We start from the raw sequence: 22,511 nt of genomic DNA, 5'->3' as shown, positions 1-22,511 counted from the left end.
CAAGATCAATCTAAAGTGTTGCTGCCACCACGGGTCCGTGCTCAGCTGCATAGATGCTCTGTTCTTAACCCACCCGAGCTGACTACGCCCCTGAGCATGCAACGGCCCAGCCTCCACTCACCACGAGACTGCAGCAAAGGCACATGATAGGAAAGTGAAGAGGAAGAAAATCCGTAGGGCAGACGAATTTAATGTCCCACCTGCCCCATGGACAGCCAATTCCAAAATAAGTTATTTCTGAGCCTGGGAAGGTGGGAACACACTAAGTAGATACTGGTGACTTTATCTCACAGAATCCTCATCCTGAGTATTAAACAAGAGATGCTGATGATCACCTCCCAGGAATGGAATACATTATCCTACTAGAGAAAAAGAAAGGCTGAGTAGCATATTGTTAAGAAAATTTAAAACAGATGAAATAACAGTTCAAAAATATCACTGTCTAGCATCTCCAAAGTCTGAGATACAACAAACTGTTTTAAAAGAGTCTCGTGCTTTGTAAAATTCAGAGGAAGAGTTATAGAAAAACAATAACTTCTAATACTGCTTTAAAGTGACTTTTCTGAGCACACATTATATGAGGACCCACAATTCTTAGAAACAGCATGAGGTAATTCCTTTAAATCCCAGAAAGAGAATACCGCTAAGTGTATCCCCTCCACCCCCATTTCCAGGCTTGTCTAATCTAGATTCTAAAACACGCCTTTCTCCGTTAGAAAAACTGTAATTCAAATGCAGAACTGAGGAATGTCATATTATTTTGTATTTCATATCAATATTAATTATGGAGATTCAGCAATGAAAACCTAGTGGGCCTGAGGCCCACTGCTGTTGATTAAAGAGCCTTACTAAGACACAGCTCACTGTCCCTGGGAGGCCGAAGATTCAGCAGAAGAAAATCTTTTCTGCTTGTCACAATTAATAATCAAAAAATAACTTTTGAGGTTGGGAAAAAAAAGAACAATTTTAAGAATATTTCGTATTAGCTGTCATGTTTAGCAGTGTCATTATTTAGGCCAAGGCTTTTACATATGGGTTTACGGAAAGATCGCTATATATGTCAGGAAGGTTCGCACCAACTCAACAAGTGCCTGCACACTAGCTGGGGAGCCGAAGAGCAAATGTCTGCTCATTGGCTGGACTGAGTATTTCACTGGTCCTACACTACGCAGGTATCACCATGCCTCCAGAAGGGACTTGGTGACATCCTATGAGGTAAGTGAGAATGACCGTAATTGGTTTAGTTGAAGTAGAGCATATTGCAGGTGCACCCTTACAGTGAGTTTAAAGAAGGTGTGTGTTCTTGGTGTGTTCTGTAGTTTTCTCCTGAAGTTGTGCATTAGTTCTCACTGTTTATTGTTTCAATCTCTGGTAGACTTGTCTTCTCCATGATTTGCTTTACTAAAAGGCCACCAATGGGATGCTCCAACATTATAGCTTATCTACTGGTAGGGAGAAGTCACAGATTATATCAAGCCAGTCTACCTGGACACCGCTGACTGGTGTTTTTCATCTTGCGTTTGGGAAGCAGGCTCTCTGTGTTGATCTAGGCACTTCTACGTGATGCCTGCTTTCCTCACTGGTCTCACTAATGATGTGGACAGTCCACACCTTGATTCAGGAAGTTCTCTAAGCTTACCCTCCTCCTGGAATCCTATCCTACCTCCAGCTTTGATGCTTGTCAACACATTAAAATCTACTATCTTGGCTGGGCTCAGTGGCTCATGCCTGTAATCCCAGCATTTTGGGAGGCCAAGGTGGGAGAGCCCAAAGAGTTCAAGACCAGCCTGGGCAACCCAGTGAGACCCCATCTTTTAAAAAAAAAAGAAAGCCACTATCTCTATTCTTCTATTGTCAACTACATAATCTCTATCTAGTTCTTTTTCTCTTAGATCCAGTTTCTTCTTTCTGATATTATTGGAATGTTAGGAGGTGAACTTACAAGTAACTCTGTAGGAAAAACATGCAGAACTCTTAAATTTATTCTATTAAAAGTCCTATCACTAAGAAATATACTCTATCATTAAGGAAAACATTCACCTGGCTGGGTACAGAGACTTGGGAATCACCCCTCAACAGCTCTTTTTAAATTTCTAAAGCCTTACATTGCATATTCAAAATGTTATTAAGATCCACTTCTTACAGGAAGTTTCAATGCAGAGTGGACATGTATATTCTGGATTCTATGTCATAGTGCTAAGTCGAAGTCTGGATTCTTCCTGGTACTTTCCAGCCATGAGCCCTTCAGAGTCACTGAAACTCTGATGTCAGAAAATGTGAATGGTGGTGTCTAAGACTTCCAGACTTTTTTGTCACGAGATCTTTAGGCTTATCTGTCAGGAAGCAAACAGTCTCTAAGCAATGGACTGTGTAGCATTATGTCATCACTTTGTTGGGATTCTTGGTTTGATGAAGTGAAATAACTTTAAGAACTCACTGGTCACAGGGAAGTAAATGCTTGATGATAAAAACATACTCTTACATGTAGCATGATAAAATGTTTGACTGGCAATGTTGTACAGACACATAAAATTTAATCACTACATTTTAATGTAAAAGATTAGAAAATTCCTTAAACAAGAGTAGTAACAATTACACAAAAACAAAAATTATACTCATATTTCAATCAAATTCCAACACAGCATAAAACAGTATTTCTGGTTACAAAAAAGAGATTAAAAGTCTTGGCTTCTACTTTTAAAAAGAATCAGTTGAATAAGAATTGAAACTCAATATGTCTTCCTCACATTTTCCTTTTCATCTTTATCTGCCATTCATTTAGACATGGTCGGCCCTGCTATGTCTTTTCCGTATCTTCATTTTGATGAACTGCATGATTACAATGTAAAATTCTCTTACACGGAAATGTTTAAGTTCCTCAATTTGATCTTCGCTGATTTTACTTACACTTTTGAAGTATGAGGTATCAAGAAGGCATGAAGGTTTCGGAGCTGTGCTATAATCACCATGAAACTTGAACTTTTTGCATTGTATCTGTCAAAAGAGAGGCTACATGAAGTCAGGAATCACCACAGGCCACTTGCCCTGCACAGATGTCAGAACTGCTCCTTTCCCACGCACGTTCCTTACCTGAGTCCTATCTGAACCTGGGCGGTCTCTACAATGGCTACATCCTCTTCACTGTATGTGACATCTTCAATTTCACTAGGTCTATATGGACAGGGAGTAGATGAACAGTTAATTAATGGGGTTATCGATTGTTATGGTTACAGTTTGCCACTTAGCGATTCTGAATGAAAATCCGAATTAACAGCACTCCTATGCCCTCCCAGTGGAACTGATCCCAGTGAAAGCTTACTGTTTCAGAGGCTCTTTTCAAGAAGAGTCCGCCTCTGGGCTTTAGGGCAAAGCCTCTCTGATGACTACTTTCCTTATTACTAGAAATATACCACACCCTTGAGACATTTCAGGCTTTCAGAAATACACGTGAGAAGCTTCGTGTGCCAAACAGGGTCTGGTGAATTCTTCCAATATTCCCACTAAAATCAAGGTTTTTAAATTTTAAAGAGGGTCAGTTGCCTCTGGGTACACCAATCTGTTTATCGATAATTTCCATGGCTAAGTCATTTTTGATATACTGAAATTTTCAGGCACACCACTTCTTTAATGGCTAAAGTCCTTACTAAGCCAAAGAGTGGACTAATGGTAGCAGTCAATTTACAGCATATAACCCACATCCACAGCGACGGAGATTCGCTGGAGTTAAAAGCACCCCTGCTGAATCCTTACTGTTTCACGAAAGCTTCATAGACCCCACTGTCTCCAGCCACAGACTCATCAGATACGGCAGCCGACACACAAGTGGTTTTCTCCCCAAGCAAGTGGATCACTCTTCTTTTTGGTAATGATTTTTCCACATCTATGGAGGGGAGGGTGACAGCACTAATCAGAATGTCTTATTTGGAAAAGTTAAGTATTACATACATACACAGTTTGGTCATGAGCAATCCAAAATAAGATTTCCTTCTGGGAGTCAAGGATGTTAATATTCAAATCTACAGATGTAAACAATTCAAGGCACTATGACTTATAAGATTCCTGGGACGCCAGTTATTTCAGTCATTACTTGGAAGGGAATATGGTTTTTCTTTGTCCTGAAATATTTTAAGGGAAGGAATGAATTACACAAATTCTCACTGGTCCTTAGTCTCTTTCTTTCAAGCATTCACTGCAGTGTTCATATATTCAGGAACAGGAAATGATCTATCTCCCTCAAGTGACATTTCTATCACAGAGAGAGCTTCTAGCTACTCAATGGATAAGTTTCCACCTCTTTTGCTCTCCCCTTCTCTCCACATGCCATATTCTACATCTCCTGTGCTACTATTCTAACAGAAATTAAGAAAAAATGTCTTTGACTCACAGGAACTCCTCACCAGCCAATACCATTAAAAAACGTTTTGTGCTACTGGATCTTTAGCACCAATGACCACTTAACTTTTATCTCGAACTCATATTCATACACCAGCATCCTGCAGTGAGCAAGGAGCATTCATTTAAGGCTGTGCTCTGTACTGTAATGAGCTGCAAGCCTGTGGTGCTCTTTCATCCTCCAGTGAGTGAGAGTGAGCGCAGGGATCTGTATTGGTATGCATTTTGGCCCCCTTCTGAGCCGTGACTTTACATCTTGTTAAGATGTTTAAGTTTTAAGGCTTCAGATTACAGGATTGATTGCTGCATTTTCCCCTTTATTTCTGGCAGTGGGAATGCTTTTTCCTTGATGATGAAGTGCCTTCTCTCCGCCTACCCCCCTTTGTAAGGGGTGAAGGTGATGACATGATTTATTGATTACCCCCAGGAATAACCACAGCAGCCTGAAATTGACTTTGACAATGACAGTGACTGACTGCGGAAGGCCTTCGCAGTTATTCTAACGTGGCTGGTGTCATCCAGCAGGGACTGGCACTGGACAGCAAAGTTTACATAAAAGGGACTTGACTTTACCTGCCTAAGCCTCTAGAGCACTGAGGGAGACGACAAATGTCCCTGATAGGGAGCCACCACCCCACATGCAGGGCAGACGTCCCCTGAAAAAAAGTGCTGGCGACCTGAAGAGAACTCATCTTTCCTTTTTTTGAGACAAGGTCTCACTCCTGTCGCCTAGGCTGGAGTGCAGTGGTGCAATCTCAGCTCGTTGCAGCCTTGACATCCTCCTGCCTCAGCCTCCTGGGACTACAGATGTCCACCACCATGCCCAGCTAATTTGTGAGAATTAGCCTTTATGGTTAAATATACGCTTTCACTTGTTTTCGGACATGCAACTGAATATTATCTGCAATCAAAGCTCTTGGATGTATTTTCTCTTAGGGTAACTTTTTAACAACAGTTTTCTAATATATGCATTTAAAAAGTTAAAAACTGTTTCACAAAAGCTTCAGAGATACCTGTCTCCAGCCACAAACTTTTCAAACACAGCAAGACCCAAGTGTCAGGAGCAAGCCATGGGCCAACCAGAGACACTTGGAAGACAGGACTCCCAGACCTCAGGGTTACTGGGTGGGTGACAGACTTTAGGCAACTTTTTCCCTCATCACTCTCTCCCCTCTTCTCCAGCATCCAGCCTCACTTACTGCCCCTCCAAAGTGACTGAACGTTAGAAGTGGTCACTAGATACCACTCCAAATACAGGAAGAGCAAAACTAGCTTGAAAGATCAAGAGATGTAAGTTCAAAGCACAGGAAGGAACGCTGGCACAGAGAACATTCCACTTTCTTCTCTTTCTTCTTCTCATAGCTTTCCATGGTTTATGGTAAGAACTGTGTTTAGCCAGAGTTTATTACTTATCATCATCACTGTCACAGAGTACTAATAATTATCATGAACTGTGTGCTGAGTGCCAGACACGGTTAGGTGCTTCACATGTTATCACTGCATTAATCCTTCAGCCTGACACAAGGATTACTGTAGCAACCCCATTTTGCAGATAAGGAACCATAATCCTGAGAGATTGGGTAGTGTGCTTACCCAAACATGTTGGCGACTAAAATGTGAGTGGAGGCTTGGCTGGTTCCAGGAGTGGTCTGCACCCCCCCACACACACACACACAACGTACTCCTTCCCAGAAGCAGTGGTGAAGGCCCCACGTGGCTTTCTGTTTTGTTGGGGCAGTTATGTACACACACCATTCCCCTGGTTATTTTCTTTGTGGTTATTTCCATAACCTGCTACTTGTAGCTTTGACATCTCCCCAGGAGGGGGCGCACAAACCACACAAATGTCTCATGGGCCCTCCCTCAGGCCCAGGCCACTGGCAGGGCACAGCACTTGGCTCTTCAGTATTTGAAATCGCAGAAACAAGGTGAATTTGTCAATGTCTTTAAACATCTGAATTGGTCAATCAATTACTTAGAATTCTTAGGACCATACCTACAAATAAAAATGCTTCTAGGAACAGGAAGAGAGCACTTCTAAAGAGCCCTGCCCTGTTTTGTGTGGTCAGTAAAACATGTAGCTATGAACAGGGCAGCTGTAGATGAGCACTGGGGCTTTTATTTCACATTTTGTCTCAAGCTAGCTCTGGAACAGATCATCCTCCTCAGACCAACAGTGATCATCTGCCAACAAGGGTACCATCTTGTGCTCTTTTCAATCATATCTAACATATTCAAAGTTCTTGCCTTGCAAAGGAAAACAAACAAACAAAAAATGATATCCTTCCTGCTTCTGTATTTTTGAATACAAACGCAGGCCTAAGAACTGCAATCTCTAGTAATCTCTTCCCGGGGCTGCAACTGTTAACCTGGCCAGAAGGTGGCAGGGTAATACCATACACTGCAACCTGCTGTTCCAAATTAACTTTTCGCCAGAAAAGGAGTTTGGCTTGAAACAAAAACTGTATTTCTATAGAATTCCCTGAACAATCTAAACACTGAACCTTGGTACTAATTAGCTACTATGTTAATTGCCTTGGTTTTAATCTGTTTTAGGCCAACTTTTAAAAGAAAATCCCCTTCTTTGCCTTGCTATTTCAGAACTGGAATCTACTTGGAAATATGTTCACAAAACATGTTCCCAGTCAGCTACCACACACAGTGTCTCCGGACAACTGAACGGGTACTAAATAGGGAAGGTGATTTTTATTTGATAATTAAAAATATCTAGGTATATAAATAAAAACTCCTTCTTAAATGAAGCCAAAACGATTACTCAAAAGAAAGAGAAGGGGAATTATACCCTTTGTTTATATGGAAAAATAACGCTCCAATCATTCTCCTTAAAACCACTAACAGGGAATACATGAAAGCAAAGGGCGGCATTTACCTGCAGTTCCTTCATACAATGGCTCCCTAGCACATTCATTAAGGTCTTTATCCTCTGAAAGAGACTGGGAGGCTCCTCCTGAATCAGAATCCAGCAAAATCTGATTTTCGATGAGGCTGATATCTGCAAAATGGCTACTCAATTCACAGTCTTCAAAGTCAGCAGTGAACTGATGGAGAGAGGCATCATGAGAAGACATGGGAAACGTGCCTTCCAAAACCAAGGGAGAGCCTGGAGGAGACAAGGAGGAAAGGGAGGACCTCGAGGACAGGGAGGCCACAGACTTCGGGGCCTCAGCCAGTGGAGGAGTGTGGCCTGTTGCTGCAGCTGCCACCCCACAGAGTCCACTCTGGCCAGGCTGGCTAGGGGACTTGACCACCTCATTTTCATGGATAGTGGTGATGGGTCCGGAAGGAATGTAACTGCTTTTCTCTTGCAGAAGGAAGTCCAGTTTATACTGATAATCCACATCTATCTGATCACTTTGACTGCTATAATAGAGTTCGGTGGAACTGAGGGAGTTGAGTGACCCTCTGCTGGAGGTGTTCAGAGAGCCCCGACTCGATGCCAGGGAACCCAGGCTGCTCCCAGATGACATGGACAGGGTGCTGGCAGAGAGGCTGAAAGACGAAAAGCACACACCATAAAATCTGTTACAAAATGGAAAACCTAATCACAATCCCTACTGGCTCCTTCAGATCTGCAGAGGGAAGAAACCTGCTAAAGAATGGAATCAATGGCCAGGGACAGAGGAACTCCCTATCACGGCTGTGTGTCAGTTAACGACCGGGTCGAGTTCTGAGAAATGCATGGTTAGGTGATTTCATCACTGTGCAAACATCACAGAGTGTACTTACACAAACCTAGATGGTACAGCCTACTGCACACCCAAGCTATATGGTATAGCCTATTGCTCCCAGGCTACAAACCTGCACAGCAGTTGCTGTTCTGAATACTGTAGGCAATTATAACACAATGGTAGTATCTGTGTATCTAAACATAGCGAAACTAGAAAAAGCACAGTAAAAATACAGTATTATAATCTTATGGGACCACCATCATATACGCAGTCTGTCCTTGACCAAAAAGTCATCATGTGGCACCTAACTGCATACCATGTCTATGCTTCTTCACTAACCTTTTCAGCCTTGCTCTCCAAATACTCTTTAAGTAGCAAATCTATTCTTATTAAACATTATCCTCCTTTTGCAAAAATAAAAGGAGTCAAATACCTGTTGATAAGTTTATTTGCACAGACATCTAGAAGCCACTTTGCAATTAAAAAATATTGAAAGGAAAAAAAAAAAGAAACAGGGCAAAAGCATTAATGTAGTTTTTTATTAAAAAAAAAAGGCTTCTTATTTTTAGAGAAAAGAAGGCAAGCTTATAAAAAGAAAGAAGTCACACAAAAGACCCTTGGGTTCACTCACCTTTCCTCTTTGTGTGTGAATGTGAGGAGTGAATATTTTTCTCATCAATGTAAGGAAATCTATGGCCATTTTAAGGCAAAGCTCCCCGACTTTCCCTTTTTAAAAATGGGGCAATGGGAAAAATGCGTTATTTTCCTAAGTGTACTGACAGCTAAAACGTATCTTCTTTCTATAACATATTTCAAATGTATTCCAAATATGACACTGGGTTCATGAAAAAGAAAATGTGACTTTAAATCTGATCACTCAAATATTAACTGTATTACTATAATGATTTTATTTAAAGTAGTTAGAAATAAAGTGAAAAGTAATCAAAGATGAACAAGAACATGCCTGCATGTATTCAGAGAAAAGCTTTCCCCTCAAAAATCTGATAAGCTCACCTTTTAAGTTGTGAATGCAAATAAGTAGTTAATTTAGTAGTTTCTTCAAGTTTCTGTAGCAGCTCTTTTCTTCTCTCTTCCAATCTCAATCTAGGAAGAAAAAAAGAAATTATTTTCAAATGATTATAACAAAATATGAACACTAAAAGAAAAGAAAGATTCTCATTGTACAAACATTACAGATCACAAGGGAAAAATGTGAATGGGCTCCACAGACAGAAAACAGGACACCAGCAAGAAGTGTGGGAGGCAGAGCTGCGTGAGCCAAGCTGAAGGATGTGGAGGGAGCGTTATGTCCCATCACCATGTCACGGAGGATTTAAAATTGCTGGTCGCCTAGAATCTTTTTCAATGGGTAAGTAATATGGTCCTTTGAGTTGGGGAAGAAGAGGGAGGAGGAAAACAACCATGGAAACAAAAAACTAAACAAAGACTAGAATCCTGACACAGATCTGTGACTTAGGAACCCTTTCCTAAAACATTTCACAGTAATAGTAAAGGTCACCCTAAATACCGAATTTAGTAACGCTTGTTCCAACATAATATTTAGCGATAACATTCCCAACACTAATTTGATAAGAATTTCAGCAATTAAGAAACAATTTTAGTCCACATTACTATTGTGGGCTAATTTGGGCTCAACTGTTTAGGGAAGAGGATGACCTAAAAGTGATTTCCCTTCCGAGCTACAGCACATCTCATCATCTGCGTCGGACTATCATAAAATTTCATCCACATTCAACTGAAAAAGTTTTTCTTTTTTTTAGAGTACAGCATTATAGAACTATATACTTGAATAGTAAGTCATTTTAAAATATACCAAGTACCCAGGGGTTTATGCAACTAAGAGTCTGCGCAAGTATAGCCTATGTCACGTGAAGGTCTTTAGCCATCACTGAAATAAAGTAGTTCAGAGTAGTGAGCAGCAGAATGGAATTCAGAAAAAGGGCACCTGGGTTTCTAATCTTGATTTGCAGCTTATTAGCTGCATATCCTTGGTAAGTCACTGAATCAAGGGTCTTACTTGTCTCATCTGTAAAATGGTAACTATAATTCCCCTGTGTCTCCCTGGTAAGGCTGTTAAAGGGATCAATGAAGTAATGTATGGGAAAGTGCTCGACAGAGAAGAAAAACAAATCTGACTTGTTCAAAGCCTCAGCATGCCCTGCAAAGTGGTGATATAAAAATTAGCCACTTTTCTTTGGAGAAAAATAAAATTTCCTTAATTTCTAATCTCTTTGAAATGTTATATATGTTTTCGGCAGTAAGGAAACATGCCCATATTTTATTTATAGGTATCTATCCCTTTGATGTGTCAACAACACTACTCCATTATATGTTAAACTAAAAAAAGTAATTCTTGCCATTTTCTTTAATACTTCCAAAGCGTGATAAATTCTTAATTTATGGCTTTCAAAGGTGTATTTTTAAAAGCAGCTGTCATTTTAAAAATCTTTCAAATATAAATAAAAACTCAACAAGGAAAAAAGTAATATGAAGTAGACTAACTGAATTAAAAGTGCACAAAGGTCCAAAGAAAGCCCCAAACTCTACTAAAATCCATGTCTTCTGAAACAAGAGAAACACTTCGGAAGTAAGTTTTAAAACTCAATATTGCTTTTATTAAAATGAAGGCTTTTTCTAGTGCTTTCAGGAGGCACTAGGATGAGGGTCAGAATGTGACCCTGAGCCACGCTTTCAGTGCTGTCCCTTCCCCATCACTAGGGAGCGTCCTCAGCCTTCTCCAGGTGATGCTCGGCAGCTACTCTTCCAGCCCTTTAATGTCTGCTTTGAACCACAGATGCCTGTCTTTGTGTTCTTGCTCACGTTTCACACTTAGCTCCTACAATCCCAGAATGCAGACATCAGCCCTTTCTCCCTGCAGCGCAGGGTGCACTGGCCAGTCCCTCCGTTCTTGCTGGTGTTGAGATGAAACCTTCCCTGGGAGAAGCATGAGGAAGGCACTGGGGAGAGGCACAGAAACCCTCCTAGTGGGCCGCAGTTTGTCTCTGATGTTATCACCAAAGCCTCTCCTAGTGAAAGCCCGAAGTCTTCCTCAGAATCCAGGTGTATTTCATGTGAAACGCTCTCCCCAACTTCCCCACAACCAGGGGTTAGAAGAAATTGCAGACATCAACCCTCTCAAAAGGGTGCACACCTGTCTCTCAGGGTTCTTCTCCAACTCCTGCCTGTTGGTCTGTTGGATTAGAAAGGGTTTCCTCTACTTCGCCCTTAAAAGATTCCTCCCCCTGGCCCAGCTGCTCCACATCCCCTTTCAAGCTGCTTTTTGTGAAGTGTGGGCCTTCACACCTGCCTGCCTCTGCCCTCAGTGCCCTGCAGGAGAGAAGCACAGCCTGGTTTCTCCTGAACAGAATTCTGCACCTAGGGAAAATTTCATGTCATCTATAGAAGCAGGAAGTCCCTTTTCCACTCAAAACTAAGTGACACTCATGCCCCCACCTACTTGCTTTAAAAAATTTTTCAGAAGCAGTGGCAAAAACATTCAAATAATTAAGAAACAATTAAGACGTCTTGGCAATTACAAGGCAAACCCCCAACATATGTGAGAAAACAAGGAGCAATGTTAAGATCTTACCAGCTATAGAAAAGCAAAGAGTTTAAGGAATTTCAATAACTGCATGGAAAGAATATGAAAGATGCATAGAAACGCCTTCCCTGCATGGTTTTTTTCATTTGCGAGCAATTTCTCTTTTGGTCTGGCGATCCTTCACCATGAGCACCTCTTTCCCACCACCAGGTGGCGAGCACAGTCGCTGCCATCAGGCCCAGTGGGTGACACTGCAGCCTTATAGGGGCAGGAACAGAGCCGGGGGGCTGTAGGATCACACTCAGAGACTGAAAATTCATGTGCATCTAGCTCCTTCAGAGACCAACATTAAGCAATGACTCAGAATCTTGCCAGAGGTCACCCCTGAAATAATGGAGAACCCCAAATATAAGTGGAAAACTGACACACACAGGTCCCTTCACTTAACATTCTAGCTGATCTGTTTACAGAACTGGATTTTTTTAGGTGAAATAATCAACTCACACCTTCCCACAGAAAGATGGGAAAATTGCCTAGAGTACTTTCCTTTACAGTTTCACCTCCTTCACGGGAGGGCTGCAACTGACAGACAAAATGCAAGCAAGTGAGTACGTTGTGACCTGTTAGGCTATCACAGGGAGGAAGCTGTCTTTTCCTTTGAAATGAATAGCAATAAACTTTTGCTTTCTTGTGAGTAATAAAACCCAGAATAGGAAGCTTCAGTTGCTCTAACAGTCTAGATAATTTTTCTTATCAGAGTGCAATAGTTCATAGCTATTGTTATCAGACTTCATCAATGATGTACATTCCTGGTTTTATGTCAGCATTCCTTAGTTACTCAACATCTGTCACAGGTTTTGCATGTTCCTAACAAACACAGAACTTATCCTGTGGGGCATTAGGATGGCACGCTTTATTGCTCTACAGAAAGTCCATTTGTGCTGTTTCTCAGTCCATTAAGAACAGATGCAATTGAGATTTCCAAACCCAGGGAAAATAGTATCCAGTTAAGACACCCCCTCAAGAGTTAAGCTGCCCTATTTCCAGAAGGAAAACAAACCTCTCGGCCAGAGCTCTGCTTGGTGCTCCCCTCACGGACAGCAACTCTTCCTCCAGCCGCTGCCTTTCGGCTTCTAGGCATTCCAATTCATCTTGGGTACGTTTCTGTGGGGTGACGAACTGAAGCTCTTTCAAAAGTTCTTCTTTTTCATTAATCAGCATCAGTTTTTCCTTCTCAATATCCAGTGCCCCAGGCCAGGCCTCACTGTCCAATTTTGACAGTTCAATTTTTAAGTTGGCCATACTAAAAAAAAAAAAAAAAGATAAAAGACGTATGCACATACTTAAAACTCCTGAGAAAGGTAAATACAGCCTAAGCCAAATTTGGGGTTGACATGCTGTCCAGATTTTCCTAACTTGACCTTACCAGAAAGGGGTGTGGTCTACTGGAGCAGCAGCCTTGCACGCCAGTCTCTGGGCCTGTCTCTGCACTCAGCTGTCACCCGCTTCTTTCCCCCACCTTTAAAATGTGAGTGAGCACACCCAGCTATCTGACAAAAGGGTGAAGGCCAAGTACACAAAGGCTTCAAAAGCTGAGTGCTCTGGGCACCACGAGAGGCCAGCTCTGACATGTACTGCCTGTGTAGGTGACAGGAAAGATGCCTGGGGGGTTCCCTTTAAAAAAACTGAGGTGAATGATGTCTGAGATGCCATCACTATACATTTTATTCCAATGTGTTTTAGATGCTGTCCGCTAGTAAAATGGGAACCCCAGGGCAGGCTGGACAGAGACTAGGGCATTAGTAAGTCAGGGAAGGAGAGAGCAGCAAAGAGAGCAGTGGTGTGGCCAACTGGTATGAAAGCAGTTGGGCCAGGTGCAGTGGCTCATGCCTGTAATCTGACACTTTGGGAGGACAAGCAGCAGGATCATGTGAGGCCAGGAGTTCGAGACCAGCCTGGGCAACACAGCGAGACCCTGTCTCTACCAAAAATATTTTTAAAATTTTAAAAATTAGCCAGGTGTGGTGATGTGTGTGCCTGTGGTCCCTGCTCCTCGAGAGGCTAAGGTGAGATCACTTGAGCCCAGGAGTTTGAGGCCACAGTGAGCCATAACTGCGCCACTGCACTCCTGCCTGGGTGACAGAGCAAGACCCTGGGAGGGAGTCAGGGGTTGATCCATCAAGGCTTCCCCATTGGAGGGAGCAAGGCCCTGGGAGAGAGTCAGGGGTTGATCCATCAAGGCTCCCCCATCGCCAAAGAGAAGGGGCAGGGCTTGGCCTTCTCCCATTAACATTCTCCTTAAGCTGCACGTGAGTCTCCTCCCCATCAGTGCCCCGACTGGTGTACAAGCCATTTACTGAGCAGTCATTGCACTGACACTTTATACATTATTGTGCTAGCCCTGTGGTTGCTCTGTACACAGCTATTTGCAGGCAGCATATGGTGAACCTTCACTAGTACAGGCAGCTCAGCTGGCGTGACACCACTGGAGCGACAACAGGTGCTGAGGTGATGTGGACAGGGACAGGAGAAGGAGGAGGAAAATGCACCAAAGGCAAACCTCACTGTTTCCGTAATTTTGCCTGACCCCAGATTTCTCTTATGTCTAGAGCTTTATAACACATGGCAGAGTTAACATTACTCCCGACTCAGTACGAATGTCCTAACCACCTGAGTCAAATAACTTGCTACGTGGCACTGTGAAGACAATCAGGACTGTTCGTAAGGTAAGCGGCACATGGTTCTTTCGACCATAACGACAAGATCTCAGTGAACTACGAACTCCAGATGTTTGCACAAGAAATCTACGTTTCTACAGAAAAATGTTGGATGATTACTTTGGATATTGTTAACAGCACACACCAAAATATGAAAAACAGAAAAGAAATACTTTTTTCCCATTTTCATGGGAGAACTTGTAGAAGGGAAGAGAAAAGTGAATGAAAAACATAACCAAGAGCAAAGATGGAAGTAGATCTATACCTTTGTGCCATAAGTTTCTTGTTCTAATTAAAAATAAAATTGCATGTTAGACTGGCACGGTGTATGCAGTGTACTTCTGATTTTCTCCCACCGTCTGCACTTATGATAGATGTAACATCAGCTATTCTTCAGCTTTAACCACAAAACCATAAACAACTGTCTCAACATACTAGAAAATTAATCATCAAAATGCTAAATAAGCATGATATTATTAGCTTCATTAAGCACATAAAACAAGGGCTGGAGGAGAAAACAGATTTCAGAGAAACACAACCTGCCTCTTTACTTAATCAGAATTGAGGAGGAAAAAGCATTTTCAACATATGCATAAGCGCTTGAGATTTACTTTCTCATCAGCATCACTAGTAACTTTAAAACAAAACCCCAAATGGCACGCCAATGCAACCAAGTGGGAAAGAACCAATGTCTGAAGTTTTGATGTGACTGAATTAACCAACTGAACCAGGAACAACAACACAATACAGGAAAAAGAGGCGCTTGTTTACTATTTGTGTGATCAGACATTAGGCAGGTCTTAAATTTTATTTTAGAAGGAGTGTGCCAAATTTGGGGAGCAGAATATGAAGAAGACTTTTAGAAGCACCTAGGAAGAGAAATGCGATGTGAGCTCCAGATAAAATTAACTTAGAAGTCAAAGGAGGGTGAAAGCTGAAGCTGATCCATGGGAAGCAAGAGTCAAGCCCCAAAGAATGCAGGGGCATAAGGCCCAGTTCTCCAAGACTGCTTCTGAGTAATGGCCATTCTCTTTCAGAAAAGCAGACCACATTCTTGGATTTGTCCACAGCCCAGCCCAGGTGGACATACAACAAGAGGACCACAGGCACTATCTACCAAAAGCTGGCACATCGCCGGGCCACAAAACCAGAAGTTGATCCTCAATACTTATTGAAGGGAAGGCACTAATCTGGGCACTGAGAAGGAGATAATAAAGCCTAAACATTTTTTCCTAACCTGAAGAAATTTAGAATCTCCCAGAGAAAATTTAAAGGCATTAAAATTAGCTGAGTAAATTGCTGTTCAGATCGCCTAAGTGACTTGCTCAAGCTCACATGGTTAATAATTTGTGGAATGAAGCTTGGGTTTCTTTCAGTAAGTGAGGAACCAAGTAATATTAACAATACAGGTTACATAGAGGTGAATATTGTATTTATTTTACTTTGTTAAAGCCAGATAACCTCTAAGGACTATGGCCAATTGCTTTTAAATTATCAACACCAATAATAACGAATATACTTCAATATCTGGTTCTCAGCTGAGCTTTTCACGGTCATGGGGAGAAACATGATAAATTCCTGTTTCTTGCAGGACGATAATGCAGTTTTTCCCAATGTCCTCCTAAATAATAACCCAATAGCATTTTAAAGCTCTTATGAGGAAAATAATGAAATCAAATGTATCAGTATAATCCTTTCCCTCATAATAAGCAGTTCTATATTATGAAAAATATTTGAGTCTATCTACTAGATAAGGATGGTGAAATCTCTTTTTTTTTTTTTTTTTTTTTTTTTGCTGAGACGGAAGTTTCTTATGTCTCACTCCAGCAGAATCACAAAGTAAGTAAAAGATAGCACAGGGATTAAGAAGAGTTTTTGAGGTAAAAGAGAGAAATGAGAATCTCTCTTCCTTTTCCCTAACGTAAGTCGACTGGAACTGCCACCTCAGCACCTTCAAGGACATTAGAAGTAAGACTTCCCTTCAAACCAAAGGCAAATAAATCAATACTTATTTGCCTTAGAACTCCTCAACAGCTATTTAGTCCTATACCTGAACCACTGTATCATATTTCCATCAAAGCAACCAATCTTCTCACTTTTAATTGAGAGTTAAGTATTGTACCAACTCAAAGCTTCTTTTTTCTCAGAAGAGAAGGGGGCAATTTCATTTCTACACATCTCATTAATTCTCCCTGTTCTTTAGCTTTTGGTAGTTGGGGGGCGGGGGGTGGGGGGGAAGAAAAGATGGACCAGAGAGGAAGCAGCCCTCACATGCTAAAAACCGAAGGGTGGCCTTGGTAAGAATGTATGGGGAGTGCCCAGCAGATGTCACCACAGGAGTAAAGATTAATTCTGGAAAAGAAAATGTTTGAGCCATGCACAAAACAGCTTCTCTGTCATTACCTTCTTTTGGCTTCTTCATACTGTAGGCTTAGCCTGACCTTTTCAGCTAAATTTGATCTACTTCTTACTCCAATCTAGTGGAAAAAAAAAAAAGGAAAAAAGTCAATTAACTCTGCTAATGAATGAAGTAAATTGCTTTTGTTTCTTGGAAGTATGTGTAATTGAAAAGTTAAAGAAGATGGTACTGAAATTGGGAAACACCAATTTTAAAAGACACTTATTTTATTGTCTCAGTAGGGGCGAAACATTTCTTTCAATTCAAGCTCATCTGTTTTTCAAAGACTCTAACATTATTTTCTCTACACGTTAAATTCAAGATAAAAAATATCCTGATATTGTAAATACCAAGGTAAATGTGTCTGGTATCTTAGAGTTTATGAAGGGTGTACAGGTCAATAAAATTTATGAACTGGAACTAATTTCTTTGCCTTTATGAGCCTAATTTCTAGCATTTAGCTTTCAACTGTACAAAATATAAACTAAATAAGTTCAAAAATTAATTTCAAATAGGTAAGCCATACTGTTGATCTCTACCTATTTTACTTTCACAGCACATATTTCAAAGCAGCATAAAAGAATATGAAAATAAATGGGAATGTATTGAGAAGTAAATACCTGCTAATGGCATCCCAAAATGGAGAAGGTAAAATAGTTAAAAATAGCCCAGCCACATTAAATATTTAAATGGAAGATATAAATCACAAATTAAACATTTTAATATAATCAATTAAGATTTACAAAAACAAGTTTTCTTATTAGTCTTAAAAGGCATGTTTTTCTGTTTCTCATTGGCCTAATGTTTATTTGAAAGGACCTACATTTCCAAGACTCTAAACGTAATAGGAAAAAGTTAAATTCTCATATGCCTCTAGCCTTTCAGTGTGTCTCTAAAGGAATATAGCATGAGAAAGTTTGAACAAAGCTACTCATATGGACAAATCCTGAAATGCTTGGCACCTAGATAGAAAAGATAAGGCTATGATTTTTAAAACTAATCTTACGAGAATGGAACACTGAATGCACACAGCCAGAATCCAAGTCACATATACTTCTGGTTCCAGTTCACCATCCATATTGCAATTAAGGCCCATCAAGGACAACACTGGGCCAACTCTTCAACATAGATAACTTACATCTCCGGAAATGCTTGTTTGTGACCCAGCATCAAGGGTCTGTCTGGAGAGAGATAAATGAGAGTTCACAGGACTACATCTCAAATCTGGCTCAGATCTGCCAATGTTCTGATCCAAATGAAACAGCTCCTGCAGCTTAGCAAGACTCTGTTCAGAAAACACAAAGTGTTTCATAAAGCTTAACATGTAAGAGAGCAAACCTTCCCTACCAGGTGAAATTAAAAGGAAAGAGCTAATCTCAACGGAAAAAAACAACTTTATTTTAGTAGGTACTTATCATTTTATAGAATTCAAAAAATAATAGCAGGATATAATTTTGCACCTACATACATGTGACTTTGGAAGCGGAGATCATATTAAACCAGTTGTCTTATCTATCTCTAAACAGCATTTTCCTATGAATGGTATCTTTAAAATACATGCATGTCTTATTTTTTAAAATTTCATTAAGAAGTTACCTCTATTTCAATAGGAACCCACTCACTTCATGCAGCTGAAATTGTGGAAACAGAATATCTATAACATAATCTCTCATTTTAGATACAGTAAGAGAACTTCCTACTTTGAAGACTTCTTCAATTATGCCATTGTACATCTGGACAGGACCCAAGAGATTATTTAGCTCACATCAACGTTAGGGATTAGGAAACTGAGGCTCAGAAGTTGCTAATGAGTGGCACAGGCATCAAACAAGCCCATCTGTGTGTCTACTGCATGGCACTGCCTGTGGTGACGTTTGGCTTGGTAAAGAGAATAATCAAAAGCAAATGTGCCTGCTGTGGGCACTCAGGTTTAACATACTGTGTTTACTTTAGAGGGAGGATATGAACAAGTGAAAGTATTGAAAAGGAAAGACTAATCTGAATCACTTAAAACAATAAAAAGGAAACCCTAGGGTAATACTAATAAAATGGTAAGAAACCATTATTATCAACAAAAGAGCCTGTATTTAATCCTGATATTTAAAATTTTCATGATTAGGAGGAATTAGAAATATCAGAGATCTGAAATTTTTTACCTAACTTTCTCTATTTTCTCTCAAAGGGATATTTATACTATATATATATATATATAGTATAGTATATAGTATAGTATAGTGTATATATATTATATATATAGTATGGTATATATATATACACACTATACTATATATATATATGAGGATAAAACTTAAATGGTCACATCAAATAATATGGAAAAGAACAAAAAAACCTTTTAGTGACCTTGTGCAAGTCTTTTCTATTTTTCCATCTATACAGTGAAAAAAACTTCTTCTTCAAACTCATCTGTGATAGCAATGCATTCAATCAATTTAGTAGGTTGTTACTAGTATTTTTTAAAATGAAATAGAAGATACTAGAAAATAAAATCAGAGTACATCACCAGTTTAAGAGTAGGCATATTTCCGTGAAATTCATTTTGAGTGTGTATATGTGTGTGTGCGCGTGCATGCACACCTGTGTATCTATAGTACACACAATTGTGTGTTACTGGGTTTTGATGTAAAATCTATTTCTTACTGTGGTCAAAGAGGTTTGAAAGTCACAGAAGATATCTAAAGTTTCTTCTAACTCTATTGTCAATCTCTGCATCTACTAATTAATGTAATTTAGTAACTGAAAAGGGATCTAATCTTTTAATTTAATCAGGCCTGCAGATGAATCCAAAGCTTATGGGAAGAATGAAAGATGACCTAAAATTGTTGAATTAGAAGGTTCCAATGTAGATTTGCTCCAGTTCTATTAACTTTTTTTTTTTAAAGGACCTACTACATGCATTTCTGGAATGACTGACTTAATCAGCAAGACAATTGTGGAACAAAACCAAAATACACACAAGTAAAGTCTTGCACATGTTATATATATGTTAAAACCACATTAACCCAGACTGCCTGGGTTTGAACCATAGTCTTGCTGCTTACCAGCTGTATGACTTTAAGAAACTTTAATTTTTCTGTGCTGAAATTTCCTTGTCTGTAAGCTGAGAAGAATAACAGTGCCTACCTTTAGTGGCTGTTGTGAGGATCAAGGGAATTATTTATATGCAAGGCAGTTAGAAGAATGTCTGGCACAAAGTCAGTATTTATAATTATTTGCTATTATTATTTTGTCTTTTCTATTAGATTTCTTCTTGTAAGTAATGCAAAATTATATGGATCCAAGAATATTTATCTATATTCAACTAATATTTTGAAAACCAACATCAAGTAGTTAAATATGGTATTTAAATGTAGATGTTCTATTGAGAAGGTAAACATCATCAGTGACTCTAACATTTTCCCATAGATGTGGACTAAATTATTCCTCAGCTAAGTAAGAACTCCAAATATATGAAATAAGAATTCTTAGTGTTTGGGATGGAGGGAAGGAGAGGAAGAGAGACACCCTTAAAAAAAAACTTGACTGTATTTGATAAGTACAGATATTCAGAATACTGATCACTTAATGGCTATTTTGTTTTTTCTACACATGATGCTGGATCACTGGGAGTTAAGACCCACAGGCTGAGAAGTGAACTGGTTTAGTAAGGGGATCTATGGCCATTGGCAGCTTTGCTAGGGTAACTGTATAGGCATCCCCCAGCTGGGTCAGCACTCCCCACCCCACCTTTAGCTGGCACCCCAGAATCAACTGGGTCGGAAAGCTTTTCTAAGCTCCTCACATAGCCTCATCCCCAAAAGGCAAGCCTTCTACTTACTGATGGCAAATGACATATCCCTTGTGTATCCTGGGCTGAGAATTCTGCTTATTGGGGTCCCACATGAAGTTTTCAGTGAGTTTCAGGGTGCACCAAGATGTTAATCTCCTCACATGAGCTCCAGGCCCCACCACCCACTATCTCAAAGGCCATCCAAAGGCTGCTTACAACGAAGCGCACCAGTCACTTGGAATCACTCTGCTCTCCTCCAAGGCAGCAGGCTACCTTTGTGCCTGCAACAATCTCCACAGAGCCCATTCTGCACGAATGCGGCAGAGGTGGAAGGGTCATCCAGACTCTGAGGGAGCACTTCTGCCCCAGTAAGAGTTTCTGGGGGCCTCAGAAGGCAGAAGTTTGGCTTAACAAAATGTTTTATAATGTACCTGCATCAGATCTTGTTTTTCTTTTTCTCCTGAGCTAATGGCCTTTCTGATAGATTTTAGTTCTGTTAGAATGGCTTTGGCTTCACTGAGTTCATACCCGCTCTGGCCTCCAGACATTTTTTTATCAATTCTGTGAAAAGAGAAAAAGAAAGAAAAAAATATCAAAGAATGATAGCATATAAGTTAAACAGAGAGTAGGAAGTGGTTTTGGAATTGTCTCAGTTGGATGATTATTTCACTGCTGACTCTCATATACCACCAATCATCTTTTCAGGCGGTTTCTCTTCCTTTCTCTCTTTTTTTTTTTTTTTGAGATGGAGTCTTGTTCTGTCGCCCAGGCTGGAGCACAGGGGTGCGATCTCGGCTCACTGCAAACTACGCCTCCTGGGTTCAAGTAATTCTCCCGCCTCAGCCTCCCATGTAGCTGGGATTACAGGCGCCCGCCATGATGCCCAGCTAATTTTTGTATTTTTGGTAAAGATGGGGTTTCACCACGTTGGCCACGCTTGAACTCCTGACCTCATGATCCACACGCATCGGCCCCTCCTTTCTCTTTTAATCACAGGCAGCTAAGATTTCTCCCATCCCTCACTTCAAACCCAGTCCATTTCTAATCATTTTTGGGCTCAAATAAATGCATGTCTTTTTGCCTTCAATCTGTTTGAATGATCCCACTGCTGGCTGAACCCAAACCTTATCAAGTGCTGATCCTGATCACCCAAGAAAGGTAAAAGACATGGGCAAATGCTTTAGCAGAAGAACACAGAGGCAAGTAAACCACCACCTGATTTTACATGATGTTTTGCTGTAATGTCTGTGCAAAACCTGGCACAGGGCCTGCAGCTTGGGAGGCCTTTAATAAATGGTTAATAAATAAATTATTATTTATACTAGTGAGTATCCTATAATGTTTGGATTGTGTGGTTAGTTTTTTCTCTCTCTCTCTCTCTATATATATATATAGTATTTATTCTGCTTTTATGAAAGTTATGAGTCAAGATAAAATTGCTTGACTTGCTGGATGAGTTCAAACTTAGGAAAACGGCAGAAGGGCAGTAGTCATTTCTCAACTCATATTGAATAAACAGCTCTTCAATGAGCTAATTTATTATCCCTGCAGAGCTGCTTACCAAGTGTCCTTACAGTTTACATCGTCACCTTAGGCTAGAGGATTTCATGTAACCTAATTCTTTGTGTTTGAAGGGCCTAATCAAATTACCTAATTCTTTTAAAAAAAATAGTTTCATGTACTCTTCATGATCACTCTCCTGCTCCTCCCCAGCTACCTGTGCTATCCGGGATTCATTATGAATACAATTCATGATCATTCTCCTGGTTCTCCCCAGCTGCCTGTGCTATCTAGGATTCGTTATGAATACTGCACGAGTTCTCCTTGTGGGACATATGGCTATGCCTCTGCCCCAGCCAACAACTCTATACACATTCTTAGACATATTTTTGGTCTTATCCAGAGTCTCCAGAGAAACAGCATCTACTGAATCAGAGGAAACAGACTCTGAGCTCGTTTGGTTTAA

At 40.4% G+C, this 22,511-nt stretch overlaps 1 protein-coding gene across 2 annotated transcripts in view; it reads right to left on the bottom strand.

Moving 5' to 3' along the window:
• Nucleotides 1-22,511, bottom strand: part of WWC2 (WW and C2 domain containing 2) — a 212,587-nt gene that overhangs the window by 46,674 nt on the left and 143,402 nt on the right. For both annotated transcript variants that reach the window (XM_002815328.6, XM_054554785.2), the window contains 9 exons: nucleotides 20,977-21,106; nucleotides 17,897-18,043; nucleotides 16,764-16,837; nucleotides 12,704-12,946; nucleotides 9,096-9,185; nucleotides 7,283-7,902; nucleotides 3,751-3,880; nucleotides 3,091-3,171; nucleotides 2,908-2,994 (listed from right to left, as the gene is read on the bottom strand). In XM_002815328.6, the coding sequence (XP_002815374.1) occupies nucleotides 2,908-2,994; nucleotides 3,091-3,171; nucleotides 3,751-3,880; nucleotides 7,283-7,902; nucleotides 9,096-9,185; nucleotides 12,704-12,946; nucleotides 16,764-16,837; nucleotides 17,897-18,043; nucleotides 20,977-21,106 (1,602 nt within the window). The remainder of the gene's footprint in view (nucleotides 1-2,907; nucleotides 2,995-3,090; nucleotides 3,172-3,750; nucleotides 3,881-7,282; nucleotides 7,903-9,095; nucleotides 9,186-12,703; nucleotides 12,947-16,763; nucleotides 16,838-17,896; nucleotides 18,044-20,976; nucleotides 21,107-22,511) is intronic.

The sequence above is a fragment of the Pongo abelii genome, chromosome 3 (assembly GCF_028885655.2).
Source record: "Pongo abelii isolate AG06213 chromosome 3, NHGRI_mPonAbe1-v2.0_pri, whole genome shotgun sequence".
Lineage (NCBI taxonomy): Eukaryota > Metazoa > Chordata > Mammalia > Primates > Hominidae > Pongo > Pongo abelii.
This window is presented reverse-complemented; position numbering and strand designations above follow the sequence as displayed.